This window comes from Dendropsophus ebraccatus, chromosome 5 (genome assembly GCF_027789765.1).
Source record: "Dendropsophus ebraccatus isolate aDenEbr1 chromosome 5, aDenEbr1.pat, whole genome shotgun sequence".
Classification (NCBI taxonomy): Eukaryota; Metazoa; Chordata; class Amphibia; order Anura; family Hylidae; genus Dendropsophus; species Dendropsophus ebraccatus.
Genome location: NC_091458.1, coordinates 69,076,839 through 69,094,037, shown reverse-complemented (window position 1 = coordinate 69,094,037; position 17,199 = coordinate 69,076,839). Strand labels below are relative to the sequence as shown.

General features: G+C 41.6%; 1 protein-coding gene across 8 annotated transcripts in view; it reads right to left on the bottom strand.

Moving 5' to 3' along the window:
• Positions 1-17,199, bottom strand: part of ENOX1 (ecto-NOX disulfide-thiol exchanger 1) — a 454,877-nt gene that overhangs the window by 157,851 nt on the left and 279,827 nt on the right. For all 8 annotated transcript variants that reach the window (XM_069970542.1, XM_069970544.1, XM_069970543.1 and 5 more), the window contains one exon: positions 4,438-4,578. In XM_069970542.1, the coding sequence (XP_069826643.1) occupies positions 4,438-4,578 (141 nt within the window). The remainder of the gene's footprint in view (positions 1-4,437; positions 4,579-17,199) is intronic.

Sequence of the window (17,199 nt, the reverse complement as noted above, 5' to 3'; positions counted from 1 at the left end):
TGACATGTCTCTGACATTCGAAAAAAACTTTAAAGGGAACCAAATCACCAGAAAATTGTGCATGTACCTAAAAATATAGCCCCCAGCACTGTTTTCAACCATATACGTATTTGGTATGAGCGGTACTCATATGGCCAGAAAATGCACTTTGTAAGTCTCCTGTGCTGTATATAAATTATATCTATGTAGGCAATGAAGTGGCCTTGGCCTGCTAAGTAGTCAAGGTTGGCAGGAAACAGGGAGGCATGATTACACAGGATGTTTCCCGCAAGAGGACCACCCTCATGCATATATAGGTATGATTTACAAATGGTGCACGGGATTTACAAAGTGCATTTTCGGGCCATATGAGTAACATTCATATTGATTACTTATATGGTTGAAAGCAGTGCTGGTGGTTATATTGCACTGTATTTTTAGGTACATGTACAATTATCTGGTGATAGGTTCCCTTTAAGTTACAGTGTACAAGGGATGGTAGATGAGCATAGCACCTGCTTATACATTCTAAGGCCACGTTCACACAAAGTATAATTTGATTAAACAATGGCCGTTGTTGCAGGTTTGCAACAACAACTGTTATATAATCACTGTGGCTGATCAATTTACTTGCTATGGAATCCTGGCTACAGTGTAAACATGTGTATGAATGACATCCCGGCCACACAGAAAACTGAAAATGTCAGTTTTGTGTGGCCGCAGACAATTTCCCGCATTCCAATTAAAAAGAAATGAAGTTCATCCGGCTGGTACTGCCGTACTGGCCAAGGTGAACTTCAATGACAGCAGCCATTTCGCACAGGGCTGTGGAGTAGGTAAGCCGCAGCTCCGACTCAGACTCCTGAATTTTATCAGGACCGACTCAAGACTCCCGACTCAGACTCCTGCTCATTCATAAATGACCAGTCATGTACCAGGGGAGTTATTTATCACACTGGCTCAGCAGCTTCTCCCTAATGTCCTACATGATCCTGGGGTGACTTCTGAGGGACAAAGGATATATAAACAGCGTCTCCCGTGTGTGCAGTGGATGCAGCCAGTCTCCAGCCTCCATGTCCTGAACAACTCACAACTAGACTAGAAGGAGCAGGTGGTCTTTTAGTTTCTAACCAAATATTCACCATACACACAGAAACACTACTAAGAATGCCAGATACCTGTAATATAAAGGTCAGCCATAGTGATATAGAGGGGGTCACACATAGTGATATAGGGGGGTCACTGTGGGTGTGGGGGCACACCATAACACACACACAGCCTGCTGCATCCATAGCACACACTCACACATCCTGCTGCAGCCATAGCATAAACTCACACAGCCTGCTGCAGCCCTAGCACATATACACACAGCCTGCTGTAGCTATAGCATACACACACACACACACACACACACAGCCTGCTGCAGCCATAGCACATGTACACACAGTCTGCTGCAGCCATAGTGCATACACAGCCTGCTGAAGCCATAGCATACACACACAGCCTGCTGCACCCATAGCACGCACACAGCCTGCTGCAGCCATAGCGCGCGCGCACACACACACACACAGAGCCTGCTGCAACCATAGCGCGCACGCACACACACACACACACACACACACACAGAGCCTGCTGCAGCCATAGAACACATTTCTAGCATCCAGGAAGAGAACAGCACAATGGACTCACCCCCCACACAATGGACTCTTCCAGCTCAGAAACAAACTGCCAAATAGTGACCGACAACTTTTCCCCGACCACCCTTATCTAATAGGGCCAGTGTCCTATTAGAATGTTGCTCATAATATATATTGATGAGCAAAACTTTTAAAATTCATATCAAAACTCAATTCTAAATTGTTCTAAGATTTTTTTTACATTTTTTCCGATTCCAGCCAAAACTAGCTCTGACTCCACGACTCCGACGCCACCGTCATACCGTGTGTGAACCTGGCCTTATAGCGTAGACAAGGTAACTGCAGGTTATCAATCCTTATTAGATGGGATCTCTACCTGCTTTTAAAGGTTTGGATGGAAGGAGAGAGCCTGATTTGCTGGGGAAATGAGTTGAGGGGAAGCAGAGGGAAACCTTGGAGATGACTATGTAAAGAACAAAGGAAAAGAGAGCAAAGGTGGAGTTCTTGTAAGAACCAGACATTATGCATAAGGACTAAGGTGACACCTATTCTTTTTACTTTTGGAACCAGATATTGTCATATGATCTATTTTTCTAAACTATTTTTAGTTTGTGTGTGTGTGTGGGGGGGGGGGGTTACAGCAGCCATAGGAACCGTAGGAACTCATTCACTCTTTAACTCACAGAATGTTCTAAGCAGAGGTAATTGTACAGGGAGGAAAAGAATGTAAACTGTGGTTTATTGTGAATGGTGGATCCTGTGTTATCTACAGTATATATAGGTGTTACAGCTCAATGTAGCTTTGCCTGTGATAAAAATTAGCTCTACAAAATGGGAAATGTCAGACTATTCTTCGGGATTATTGGTTAATTGTAAGATCTCAGGATAATTTTATACAGAAAATGATATGTAAAGAGTGGAGAGCGGAGGTGTGAGCTCCACTTAAAATTTCTGCCTTTTTTGCTCTGTGTGCACGGAGTCTAAAAGAGTCTAAAATGTATAATAAATGTAAACAAAAGTTCAATGTGCCACTTTCTGACAGAAGTGTGATTCAGACTAAAGTTGAGCACAACTGAAGCATGTCCAATCGGACCTAAGCATACTCATGTCTAGTGCAGACACATGAGTACATCTGGGACACTGTGCATCCTCCTCTCCTATATAGCGCTGAGGCTTGTCTGCATCCTGCTGGGAACTGATTTTTTCTGACTCTCTATGTTTGGCTTTTCACATTGACAAAGTCATTCAGATTCTGTTTTTTATTATTTAATTTGGTTCCCAAAAAAACAGCAAACAAGCAAAAATTTATAGTTTTTTTTTAATTCATAAATTCATTGGATTTTTATATAAATTGTGTTACTATGGTCTACTGGATTTCATTTTCTTGTAACAAAAGAGGCAGCATATGTCTTTAAAGTAAGGTACTGATAAAAGTGGATGCAAATGGTGTATGACAAAGGAAGTGAACAAAAGAAAAATATTTCTTTTACGGAATATACAAATGTGTTACACGCTAATTATTAAGAACAGTTGACTTTGCCCGTCAACATGCCCCATGCCGAAAGATCTCTATGTTAGCTTTTCAAGTGTCCTTTCTAAGCCAAAAAGAACAAGGCAACTTTGTAGGTGGTGATGGCAAGCTGTGATCAGTAGCATTAATGTGAAACTTCAGAAGCATTTGACGGAACAAATGTTTTAGACCGGCTCAGATCACAGTCAAGCAAGTGACTCATGAAATACATCTTGGGAAAAACAAATCTGAGCCACAAGTTTTATAGTGTTACATGAGTTTTAATGAGTATCTTCAGATTAGTCAAAAAAAGGCTACTCTGAAACTGGTGACATCTCATCCACCATCTTCCAGAGGAGGTAGCAGCCCTGAGCCTTTGTATACAGTCAATTGAACATTTTCTGATAAAATTTAGTATTTGTTTTATTGTCACTGATGGGCTAGGTTCACACACCGTATTTTTTTGTCCATTTGATGTCCAAAAAGACAGATGACAAACAGATGCACTTTTGACCTCTCTTGTGTAATGGAGGTCTATGAATGTGATTACAATACCGATCAGGAGCTTTTCTGGCAGATATGGTGAACGGACATTGCTATGTTGTAACAAGAGCCTTAAAGGGAACCTGTCCCGTTAAAAATGCAGTCTAATCTGCAGGCAGCATGTTATTGAGTGGGAGAAGCGGAGCAGATTGATATATAATTTTGTTGGAAAGTTTCACAAATTGCCATTTGTTTATGTACAGTAAATCACTGCTCTTTTTGGGTCAAGTAGTCATGTGGGCGGTCCTACTCAGTGACTGTGCGCTCTTGATATATGCACATAGCTGCCAATCATTAAGAAGGACCACCCTCTTGACTACTTAGCCCAGAATGAGGGAAGTTTTTGGAGAATAACTCTCTGCTGCTGTATAAAATTATGCCTTCAGACTAAACTGCATTTTTAATGTGACAGCTTCCCTTTAGCATTAGGCTAGGACAGATGCAATACCACCACAAAAAATGTGGAGTCATTCTTGATATTTGTTTTCTTGACGTCTTAACGTTATAGCTGAATTCAGGATAGACTACTGACTAAGGGCCATATTACATGGCCTGATTGACTTGATGTACGCTAACTGAAACCTTGCTAACTGAGCCCAAATACGGTCTGATTTGTGTGATGCCTATGCAGAACTTGCTAATAAAAATTTATACATACCTCTCCCCGCTCCCAGATGTCCTGCTAGCTTCCGCCCACTCGTCACAGTGTCTTAAGTGACATACATTAAAATAATAAATTGAATTGTAAGAAACAGCTTGATTTCCTACCTGTAGCCATTGTTTTTGCAGGGTCCTTCTGCAGCTGTTCAGCGCTTTCAACTATGGATATAGCTCTTAATGCATTGTTATCACTTTGAGACATGAAAGCTCTTTTGTTAATTGAAGAGTCCACCGGCAACTCTTTAAGTTCTGAATGGAGAAAAAAAGAATAAAAGAAATGAATAAGAGAAAAAGCACCAAAATGTGTAAATTTCTAAACTGTATAAAAGCAGAACAAAGAAGGCGGGTGCAGGAGAGGTCACAACAGTGATGTGTCTCGGACATTATCATTGCCTTCATTTCATGGAACTGTTCAGAGGCCAATACCTTCTCCAGTGCCGACGTAAGACAGCCACCTGGAATTGTCTTTTCTGCCCTAGAGATAGTAGAGAATAGTGGCTCTACATGGTAAATATTCTCTTTCTACACAGCAGAGTAACTATTATACTAGGGAAAGAAAGTCATGTGAAATTTGCCAGACTAGGATACCATGGCCACACCAGTGGAAGTTATTCTCAGGACTCGTGATCAATTTACATAGAAAACGAGCACTTTTATCTGCACCCTATGCTATATCATAGTATATATTATCACATATACAAATCATACATCAATTGATTGCAACATGTTATTTGGTAATCTCCACTGAATAGACCCTCAGGGGATCACACCCTGGCATATTACAATCACATGTCACAGCCTGATCATGGGTCTAATGATCTGAGCTGATAGCTAATCTGTTCAGGCGACTAGACCCCGGTCAAACAGCGACTTGCAGCCATAATATGAATGTTTTAAGGGACAAATCTGGAAAGAAGACTCAGTATATCACCATGGCCCCTTCTATTGTTCTTAATCGGGATAAACTGCTGCCAAAAGTATCTGGCTATAGTTTTCTCTCCTCTCCCTATTCCGAATACATGGAAGGCACAGCCAAGTCTAATGTGCAGGCGTATGGGCGGTCAGGAGAGATAGCTGTCAGCCGCATAAACATTTGGCTGACAGCTAACTAATATGTATTGACCAGCCTTAATTCGGAGCTCTTTCTTTGACATGTTAATGAGAGATCTATTAGGATACTAAACAGAACTACACGTAGATTATAGTTTCCCTTTATTTATTTATTTTTATTTCTCTTTGCTTCAATTCTGAAATAACCAAAGCTAAACGTTACCTAATTCACGAAACCATATATTTAAAAAACACAGAGATGCTTCAAATCCTAATAAGCATGTATGGTTCGTTCATCATCTTGTGCAACCACAATGGCTTTGCAGTATGGTGGCCTGACATACTAAACAAACAAGCTGTCTAAATCATTAAACTGAACTGTCAAGACATAAATCCCTGCAGAAAGAGAGAGGACTTCGATTAAAGGTAAAAATGACAAATAAAAGCAACGAGACACTGAGAAGCACGCCAAGCGACATTCTATGACACACAACACAATGAATAGTCAATGCGTTTATATTAATCACTCCAACCAGCACTGCCAGGAAGCTGACTCTCCGAATGTTGTCACTCTTCCCAGAATGGGTTGAATTCTGGGTTTGCAGAAGGCATAAAACAGCGACTTCATATTTAGGATGCAAAAGCCATAAAACGCTAATTATTTCAGATCATACTAACAGCTTATGGCTGCACATTTCTATATTGAGCCCAATTTTATGTAGCCCTAAAACAGAAGCAAGATATGACTTCTCTAAGACTCACAAAACTAACCCAAAAGTAAGGTTCACACAAATCTAGCACATCAGAGCAAATATTACAAAAATAAGCTACTAGAGAAGCAAACCTGCATCTATTCATCGAAAACCTGTAAGCCTATTCTCACAAGCATACAGGGTTTACCAGGTATAAAAGCTTATTTTTTGGCTAGTCCAAAACACAAGGCTACTGCATTTACAATGTCATATTTCAATATGCTGCTTATAATTCTAATAAGCACTATGCTCCATCAGACATCATATTGAGGCCATTGCCCAAAGCCAAAATACAAAATATATAAACAAATATACAGCAAAGAGCATTTAATAGCACTGGTTTTAGGGGTGGCAAAGCAGGCCTTGCCAAGGGCCCTATTTTATTTTAAATAACCAATATGGACAGCATGGTGGCTCAGTGATTAGCACTATTGCCTTGCAGTGCTGGGTCTGAGGTTCAAATCCCACCAAGGCCAATATCTGCAAAGAGTTTGCATGTTCTCTCCAACTAAAATTGACAAACTATGTCAAAGGGCTGAACTATACAAATAAAAGTATTATCACAAACAGTGTGTCATTTTATTACATATAAACATCCTATGCCATCCATTTAACACCCAATCCACCCTGAGTGAAATGAAGAAAAAGAAAAAAGGCCCCCATTTTATTAATAGGCACAGCAGACTAGACCCCCAGGGGACTCCACAGTCAGTTTAGGAGGAGACAGACTAAACAAGTGCTCATAGATTGCATTTCCACTGAGGTCTGAACCCCTATGTGCAACCTAAGGGCAGAGTAGTAAAAGATTCTGCTTGACTGTTCATTGATCATAGTATATATGATCAATGCAGATCAATGTAGTAAAGGAAGCTGAATCTGACCTGATACCTGATTGAGACTACTGACATCTCCCTGCACAGGCCTAGTTACAATGATAAACGTAAAAATAATTTCCAGTTCCCAGTGTAAGAACATAGACACAGGCCACAGTTTATTCTCTGAAATGCTAAATCTGCTATGAAATGCTAGAAAGTAAAAAGTCATGTTTCAAATACCAAAATGGTCCTATGGATTGTAACGGTTGTAACATTGAACTACAAAGAGGAAATATTTTAGAAATAAAAATTATAGATTTAAAGCAAAAAGGACAGTCTTTGCTTGGATTACGACATATATCGGAATTGTTTTTCTGCTTGTATTTATAGGATGCTACCAAACACTTCACACAGTATTACAGAGTGCTTGACACGTTTCATCCATAGGGATGCGCTTTATTTCCCGCATCTCATTTTTATGTAGGAAGTAGGGCACCAATTATCTGCATAACGCACGCTCTTGACTTGTAATTATGATATATTCAATCTGATGCCCTGACCTGAAATGTTCTGGAACTGGAGGGTAACGTACATTATAAACAGGATCCTAATAACAGTAGAGCTAATGAGATCATTTATGAAGAAAAAACAAGCTAATTTATATTCATACATGATTTCTTTTTTTACTTTGTTATAAACAATATAATCTTAATGACACTGGAGGAAAATGTTGATCAGCTTTTATTTGTTCATAATAACTGTGGTCAAGGTGCAGATGGAAATTGACTATACTATTTATGAAACACAAGGGATTGTTATCATAGCCAAATGCAAGAGAATCTTTTTGACTGAACCTAGGAAACTATTTTTAAATGGTCGCTTCTCACTAAGTCTCGATCACAAGTTTTTTTGGGATCCGAGCTTCAGGTTGGTGGAACACACAGCCATTTTTGAAAACCTCCATTAAGATTGATGTGATTTTTTTTTTTTTTTTTTTAGCTAAAGCCAGAAGTGGACCCAGCAGGCAGGAAATCTATATATACTTTCTTTATATTTTTCATTCCTTTTTATTCCATTCCTAGCAAGCACATTATATAATTGGATTGATAACAAGCATCCTAATCCAATGTTTGTGGAAGGGTTTTCCAGAAGGGTCATAAGATGGTTATAATAGTCTTGCGGTATTGGATATGAGGTGTACAGAGAGCTGCGGACATCATGTGAGTGACTGTGCGAGTATACAAAAAAAAATAAACGTAAGAATATATATAATATTAATAAATAATAATACAGGCCTACCCCACCAACACCATAGCTCCAGGTGCAGGGGCTACCCAAGCAGCTTCTAAATGCATACTGCAGAGACTCCAATCCTGACTGTGCCTGTTCCAGGGAAAAGGACTCATTGACAAACTAATGGCAGAAATGTAAAATTTACTTAACGCAGAGGAAGTGAGGAATGGAAGCGATTCAAGACAAAAGAAAGACAACTGCAACAAAATACATATCGCCCAATACAACAATATGAGTATTGTATATTTATGTTACAAAACGTATTGACTTCAACTGAAATTCTTTCATTTGTTATTACAGATATGAGAATTAATTTGTTCCTGGCTACCACTTATTAAAAACTGTGATCATAGTATTACAAGAAAATACATGTGCAGCCATGTCTACTAACAGTGTGCGGGAACTTCCTATATTAAGGGGTTATTCAGGTTTCCGGGGAAAAAAAATTCTTTGGAAAACAACACCATCCCTGTCCCCAGGTTGTGTGCGGCATTACAATTCAGCTCCAAAAGCACTCCCAAACTAAGAGTTGTACTGTTTCTGGATGGAGCGGTAATTGTGCACAGTATCAGATTCATTCTTTTCTATAGGAAAATTTACATGACTGTGTGATGACATGGTCCGTACATTTGCCTGGGCTCATAGACTTTTATACCTCCTGCACTGTGCCTGGTCCATGGCAGCCCATGATTGACACTCCATGGGCCATCTGTGCATTATGGAGCTGTAGGTTTGTTAATCACCAAACTACTGCTGTGTGAAGGAGGCCTAATACTTAGACTGCAAATAATAATGCACATGTATCCAGCCATCAAGCAGCACCATAAAATGTGGACACACCAAAATAATTTTCTGATCCCCAAGCATATTAGTACAGGGAAATGAAAGATTACTCATTTTATCTGGAGACTATTATGTAACTGTGTTACAATAAACTATATTACTGGTCCTGGGCAAAGACTACTTAAAATCTGGATGCATCCCATTATCAGCACCGCAGGGATAGTTTCTGAAGTTATAAATTAAAAAGCTCCATCTAGCAAGGCAGCAAATTAATCTGAAAATCTGGACAGTAAATGGTATTCAGACGTTTTTTAAAAAGTGCAAAGCATTTAAAGTTTTCCTAAAGGATAAATATCAATATTTGCTTGGATTCTGAAAATGATTGTATATTTGCACACTGGAATTACCGCGTATTCTTAGGACTGGCTGAGAGGAGATGCATGTACATGCTGGGCTGTCGGATCATATTTTTATTTCAAAATTCACATCATTTTGGGACACAGTGACATACACTGTATACCCTACATGTTAATGTGTCACTGAATGTCAGAGGAGTATCCTACAGCTGCATACTTCTGGGGTATTCTTCCGGTAGCACTCTTCAATCTTGTACACCAAAGGTAGTTTTTTTCTGTGGCTTTTGCATTGTTTTTTGTAAAAATGGCACAAAAAATATTCTGTTATAGGTTATGTTCACATAACATTTTTCTTTCTCCATGTCCCTCATTTTGCTTTCTGGAAGCCCGTCATTACAATGGCGGCTGTTGGTACATTATTCTAGTTTGGGTGGACTGATTGCCCTTTGAGTGTGTCTTTAATTGAAAAGTCCATTGAATGTAATAGTTGTGAAGAAACGGTGAAAAAAGAACTGTGTTAACAACTGAAAAATAACGTCCATTGTTCGCAAAAGACGTCTGCGAATATCTGTAGTGATCATTATTTTGACATCCGCACAAACAACGTCCGTTATTTCATACACTGTGTGCATTGGGAGGCCGTCATTGCTCTGACTTTAATGCATTTCATTGAGGTCAATTAAAATGTGTCAATAACGGATGTCATTTAGAAGAGAAAAAGCGGACGCCTTTTATATTTTTTTAAAATTTTACTTAGTGTCAACATATCCTGTCATTTTCATGTAAAATGTGTCAAAAACTGTTGAGCCTTTTTTTTTTTTTTTTTTATCTTTTACTAACTTTGCCAGCTATCAAGTACAAAGACATTCCGTCCCCCCTTACATCCATGTGGATTTGATACTGAGGCTTACTGAATGACACTTGAGCCCTTACACTTTATTATGTGATGTATTGTAAGTGCCTAGATGTGCAATATCACTATTGGAAAAGAAAGAATCCCTTCACAGTCCCCACAGGGGTGGCCACACAACTTTCTACTGACCCTGAATGACACTGCAACTGCTCTGTTCTTTCTATAGACATAACATTCTATTCAGAAAGGCTCTTGAATGGTACAATGAATATATTTCATGAAAAATCATCATCAGTGCTTCATCTATTGTTTAACCGAATGTGTCCATAACCTATTATTACACTGATATAAACTGAAGACTGTCCTTTTAGTGTGCATTTGTATGGTTCACATTATAATAGCTTGAACTACCAGTACTTTAACTTTTTAACACAGAGGAGCCCACACGAAATCTTGTACAGTATAGGTTTTATAATATTTTTCACAATGTAAGTCAAAGTGAGACGTGTGCAGCGATATGGCACAGGGTTGCAAAAGTCTAGGCTTTATATGTAGATGAAGCTTTTTCTGGTATATAAATCATACATAAAGAATCTATTACAATAGCTACATTTAATAAGCACATTTTTCCATCAGCTACTTAAAAGTCTGAAAACATACATCGACATATTAATACAAAGTTAGGTAGGGAAGCCTCCTCTTGAGGAAACATTTAGTATCTGTTCAACAATGAGAAAGTTTTAGTTTCTTACCTAATATTAGGACTGGGCTGGGGTTCATTGTGTCCAGGTCTCAGTAGGTATGAGAGACACCACTTAATCTACCAGTATATAAAATCTACTGCCACCTTACGCAATGTAGAGTGCAAAACAAACCTTCCAGGGAAGGAAGTCTCTATAGGCTTTCTGCCATGAACCGGTCAAGTGTCATTAAGATGCCTGGGTAAATCAGTGACATATTGGTGTGAACTAAGTCAGCTTTGCCACTCTATTAGAGAATACTTACCTCGGAGGAATTACACAACAGAGTGTAACCAGTGTAAACCAGCAGAAAATTACCATTTAACATATGTATGTGGAGGGTCACAACTAGAATCTGTGTTACTTTTTAAACACAAGTAACTAATGAAGTAGCTGCAAAAATGGGCTCGAGGCAATGAAGGGAGCAAATTAAAAATTCACATACCTTACCATAAAAAGCTTCTAAGCATTTAAAAAGTAGTTACCCAGGCCTATAATAAACACTATAAAAAATGAAATATATTCTTTCTGGTTGTAATGACCTGTAAATAAACAATATAACCAATACATATACTGTAGAAAGTCTATTACGCATTAAACAGTGGTATAAAATATTAGTAAACATACAGACAACATAACAAATAAAAGAGGATAGGTAGACGAATGGATATTGAAACATAAAAAGACTAATGGCAGAAATGACTGTATGGTTTTATGTTGTTTCCTTTTTAATTTATCTGGAGAATGATATATATTTATTTATTCACATGAGCATAATATGGTAGAATTTTGTGTCTGTGTTTTAGTCACGAATCCTGATCATTAGACCTACAATTGTGTTGGGATTTACAGCCATAACATGGACGCAAAAATGGGCCTATATTATGTGTGTGTAAAACTGGTCATATTCTTGATTTTCCATACACATTCTAAAAGTTTATTCCAAGCATCCTCTACTTTTTCTGTAAAATCATATTTATTTAATTCTTTATCATGTCTTATGTTCCCTTCTTAATGTCCGTTCACACTGAGTAAAACAGGCGGAAATTCCGAGCAGAGCGCCCACTGTAAACGCACCCTTAGGGCCAGTTCACACTGAGCAAGTTCGTCCGAAATCCGTGGCGGTGATTTCAGCTGCGGAATCCTACCGTGCTCAGTGTGCTGCTGTAAGTGAATGGAGAGGGCACACGCTCATCCACTGCCGCCGCTCTCCGCTCAAAGAACTAACATGTTCATTCTTTGAGCAGACAGGAGAGGAAGCGGACGAGCGCGCGCTCTCCCATTCGCTCAAAGCAGGACACTGAGCGCGGCGTGTTTGCTCAGTGTGAACTGGCCCTTACAGTGCACAGGACATAGCAAAAAAAAAACTCAAGGTAGGTAGGACCCAGCTTTAATTAAAGCTTTGGATAGATGGGAGTTAATGCAGTAGGCCCAAGAGGGAGAAGAGTCTGTTTTAGGCAGATACTTACCACTATAAAATGGCCTTGTAATATAGGTGGAGCCACAGTTTCAACAAGTGCATGCAAAAAAACTAACATTTCTAGGGATAGTAAATATAGCAGGAATGCAGTTAAAATAAGGCCCTATTCACACATCCCCAATGCGCAATAAGAAAAGAAATGTATTTCAATGGCTCGATTCACACATCCGTAGGTGTGTGTACAGGGCGGTGATCCATGCCGCAAAAAAAAAAAAAAAAAAAAAGATAAGCCCTAGTGCAGAACTCTATGGGATATATTTGCATATGCAATCCGCTAAAAAAGCAGATCCACAATCTGCAAATAGTGTTTAGTTTATTATTAAGCACACGCTTTTATTTTTGACGATAAGCAAAAATTACGGATGCAGTACGGATGGAATTTTGCAGATGGGGGATGAAAAATTAGTGGAGAGAAAAATATAGTGACGTGTGAGTAGACACAAAGTTTGCATAGCGATTGCTGCATCTCTGCTGTCTGTGTCCGCCCTGTAGATATTCTATTCTGAGATATGTTAAGGCTGGGTTCACACTAAGTATATTTGAGGCTGTATAGCAACCAAAACCAGGAGTGGATTGAAAACACAGAAAGGATCTGTTCACATAATGTTGTAATTGAGTAGATGGCCGTCATTTAATGGCAAATATTTGCTGTTATTTTAAAACAACGGCTGTGGTATTGAAATAATGGAAGTTATTTACCGTTATATGGCGGCCATCCACTCAGTTTCAACATTGTGTGAACAGATCCTTTCTGTGTTTTTAATCCACTCCTGGTTTTGGTTGCTATAAGGACCTGACAAGAGGACCAAATACTGCCTGAAATATACGTAGTGTGAACCCAGCCTAAAGGAGTAATTTGGACTCCTCAGTAATATACCACAGTGGAAGCATCGATTGGCTGGTACTTTCCTGATTTACGCAGCTAAGTATAATATATCAAACTGTTCTGAAAAAGTTGCAGCTGTATATGGAAGTAGAAGTATTATGTAAGCCAGCAGTGGTCATGTTTTGAAGCCACTACCATCCTGCTCGCCTCTAGCTGTCTACAAAACAGTATTTATTTAAGAGCATGAAATGAAATTCTTTAGATACCTCTGTTTTGGCGTCTGTGCCAAGCGAGTAGTGTTAGATTGTTGGTTACAAAGAAACAAAGCAGAAGGGACATCACACTGTAAACTATTGTACGGAGCACAATGACGGAGGTCTCCTGCTAATTTGTACAACGTGGACAAACTGATTTGAGGTTATCTGTGCAATGTAAAGAGTGACTGTTTAAGGACGTAACATCAAGGCGGATAAAGGCGCAGACAAAGAGCAGCGATAGAGAAACATGTCCAGGTAATTGAAAAGTGAGAGCATTTAACTCCTTCCCGGCAAGACAAAGCAGCCTTGCATGGCTTTGAAAACAAGAGAGAATACATTAAGCACATTTACTGGTGCTAGAGTTTAGATTAATCCCCCTGTCACACAGCGTGCATCTGTTATGGAAAGTAAAACAGGAACGGATAATCATTTTAAGTCTTGTTGGCTAAACATATACATTGGGGCTGCTGCAGCCCATGCATTTCAATTTGTCACTTAATCAAGCAGAACTGTGTAAAGAATGCTTTTCCATTAAGGAAGAGCAAACAGTAGCTCCAAGCAGGGGCGTAGCTAATGTCTCCTGGGCCCTGGTGCGAGAGGCCAACTTGGGCCCCCCCCCCTCCTTTCACGACCAAGTGATGCTATTGTTGTGTGTGTGTGTGTATATATATATATATATATATATATATATATATATATATATATATATATATATATACACACACAGTGGTGCCTTGGATTATGAGCATAATTCGTTCCAGGACCGTGCTTGTAATCCAAATCCACTCTTAAACCAAAGCAAATTTTCCTATAAGAAATCATGTAAATGCAGACAATTAGTTCCGCACCCCAAATATATTTATTATTCTGTACTGTACAGTAATGGAGAGGATGGGAAACACAAGGGCTGACAGAGACTGCAGGGAGCAGGAAGGAATGAGCAGGGCAGATGTGGGCACATACATGCAGCACTCTCTGTCCGGGGAGAGAGGGGTTACAGCTATGGAGAGATTACCCCCCCCCCACAGTCCTGTCCCCTGATGTAAGCCCCAGCCTGAAGGGGATCTGCTATGATTTGGAAGGTGTTTAGAGTACAGTGCTGTAGACCCCGCTATGCAGGCCATGCCCCTTCTCCACTCGCGCTCCCACCCAATACAGGAAGTTCTTAAACCAAAGCAATGTTCTTAAACCAAGTCACAATTTTGAAAAACTGTGAGCTTTTAAACCAAAACGCTCTTAAACGAAGTTACTCTTAAACCAAGGTACCACTGTATGTATATATATATATATATATATATATATATATATATATATACACACACACCAAGACAGATATTACCTATTACCGCCATACTGTTACCGACCAAATCCTGTATACTGAGACCAATATTACCAGTAATACCAGTATATAGGGAGGAAACATTAACGCCACACCACAACCACTACCATCACCACCATATTGTTACTGACCAAATCCAGTATACTAAATCACCTCATCCAGTCATATAGAGGTGGCCCCAGCTCTACACAGGCTCTATACACCATATACATTACTGTGCAGTTATATCAGGTGACTCACAGGGGACGTCTTCTCTGATCGGAGTTCTTTCCTTTTTATCTTCTCCATCTGTCCTAGGCCGTTATGAGAACTTCTCCGAGCCACGAATCCACAGAATCTGCCAGACAGACATATTAGGCTCCACACTCTGACACCATCTCCATCTCTCTACACACTGCACATCTGTACTGTCCCCTTTACACCCTCATTTAGTGGGTAGCCCTGACTCTATGTGACCTCCTAATAATATATGCCCCCCTCTGTGTATTCCCTCTCCCCCTATGTTGCCCCCCCAAATAGATGGCCCCCTCCCTTATAGATGGCCCCCTCTACCCCCTCCCTTATAGATGGCCTCCTATACCCCCTCCCTTATAGATGGCCCCCTATACCCCCTCCCTTATAGATGGCCCCCTCTCTCCTCACCCTCCCTTATAGATGGTCCCCTTCCCCCCCCCTCCCTTATAGATGGTCCCCTTCCCCCCCCTCCCTTATAGATGGTCCCCTTCCCCCCCCCTCCCTTATAGATGGTCCCCTTCCCCCCCCCCCCTTATAGATGGTCCCCTTCCCCCCCTCCCTTATAGATGGTCCCCTTCCTCCCTCCCTTATAGATGGTCCCCTTCCCCCCCCCTCCCTTATAGATGGTCCCCTTCCCCCCCCTCCCTTATAGATGGTCCCCTTCCCCCCCCCTCCCTTATAGATGGTCCCCTTCCCCCCCTCCCTTATAGATGGTCCCCTTCCCCCCCTCCCTTATAGATGGTCCCCTTTCCCCCCCTTTATAGATGGTCCCCTTCCCCCCCTCCCTTATAGATGGTCCCCTTTTCCCCCCTTTATAGATGGTCCCCTTCCTCCCTCCCTTATAGATGGTCCCCTTCCCCCCCCCACCCTCATAGATGGCCCCCCTCTTTCCCCCCACCCTCATAGATGGCCCCTCTTTCCCCCCACCCTCATAGATGGCCCCCTCCTTCCCCCCACCCTCATAGATGGCCCCCTCCTTCCCCCCACCCTCATAGATGGCCCCCTCCTTTCCCCCCACCCTCATAGATGGCCCCCCTCTTTCCCCCCAACCTCATAAATGGCCCCCTCTTCCCCCCACCCTCAGATGGCCCCCTCCTTTCCCCCCACCCTCATAGATGGCCCCCTCTTTCCCCCCACCCTCATAGATGCCCCCCTCCTTCCCCCCCACCCTCATAGATGGCCCCCTCTTTCCCCCCCACCCTCATAGATGGCCCCCTCCTTTCCCCCCACCCTCATAGATGGCCCCCTCTTTCCCCCCACCCTCATAGATGGCCCCCTCCTTTCCCCCCACCCTCATAGATGGCCCCCTCCTTTCCCCCCACCCTCATAGATGGCCCCCTCCTTTCCCCCCACCCTCATAGATGGCCCCCTCCTTTCCCCCCACCCTCATAGATGGCCCCCTCCTTTCCCCCCACCCGTACAGGCTGATAAAAAAAACAAAACTTAACTCACCTGACATCGCGCTCCCACGTTGATTCTCACTCCTCCTGGTCTGTCCTCGGCTGCTGCGCGGCTGCCGGGGGTGTCGCGTCTTATCCCCGGCAGCGCGCGCATCCCAGAACTCCCTGCGCGCCGGAAACCGGAAGTCAGGGCCCAAGGCGCGCAGGGAGTTCTGGGATGCGCGCGCTGCCGGGGGTAAGACGCGACACCCCCGGCAGCCGCGCAGCAGCCGGGGGAAGACGGAGCCCGACTCTTGTGACCGCAAGCAAAACAATGCTTGCGGTCACAAGAGTGATTGATCGGGGGGCCCCGCGGGCCCCCCTTGTGGCGGGCCCGGTCGCGGCGGCGACCCCCGCGACCACGGTGGCTACGCCACTGGCTCCAAGGCTCCACAACATTTGGCCATACTTCTTATCCTGAATGTCTTCCTGTCCTTATGAAACCTTCTTATGCACTTGAAAAGTGCAAAAGTTGAAGCAACTGTGGGTGGCCTTATCAGAAATAAGAGCTTGACTAGCTGGTGATAGTTTTGACAATATTTAAAGTGTAACTGTCATTTCAGGGTCATTTTTTTTAAAACATTAAATATCAGTAGTACAAGCGATTTTAAGAAACTCTGTTATAGGTTTTATGTACTAAAAGAGTTTCCTTC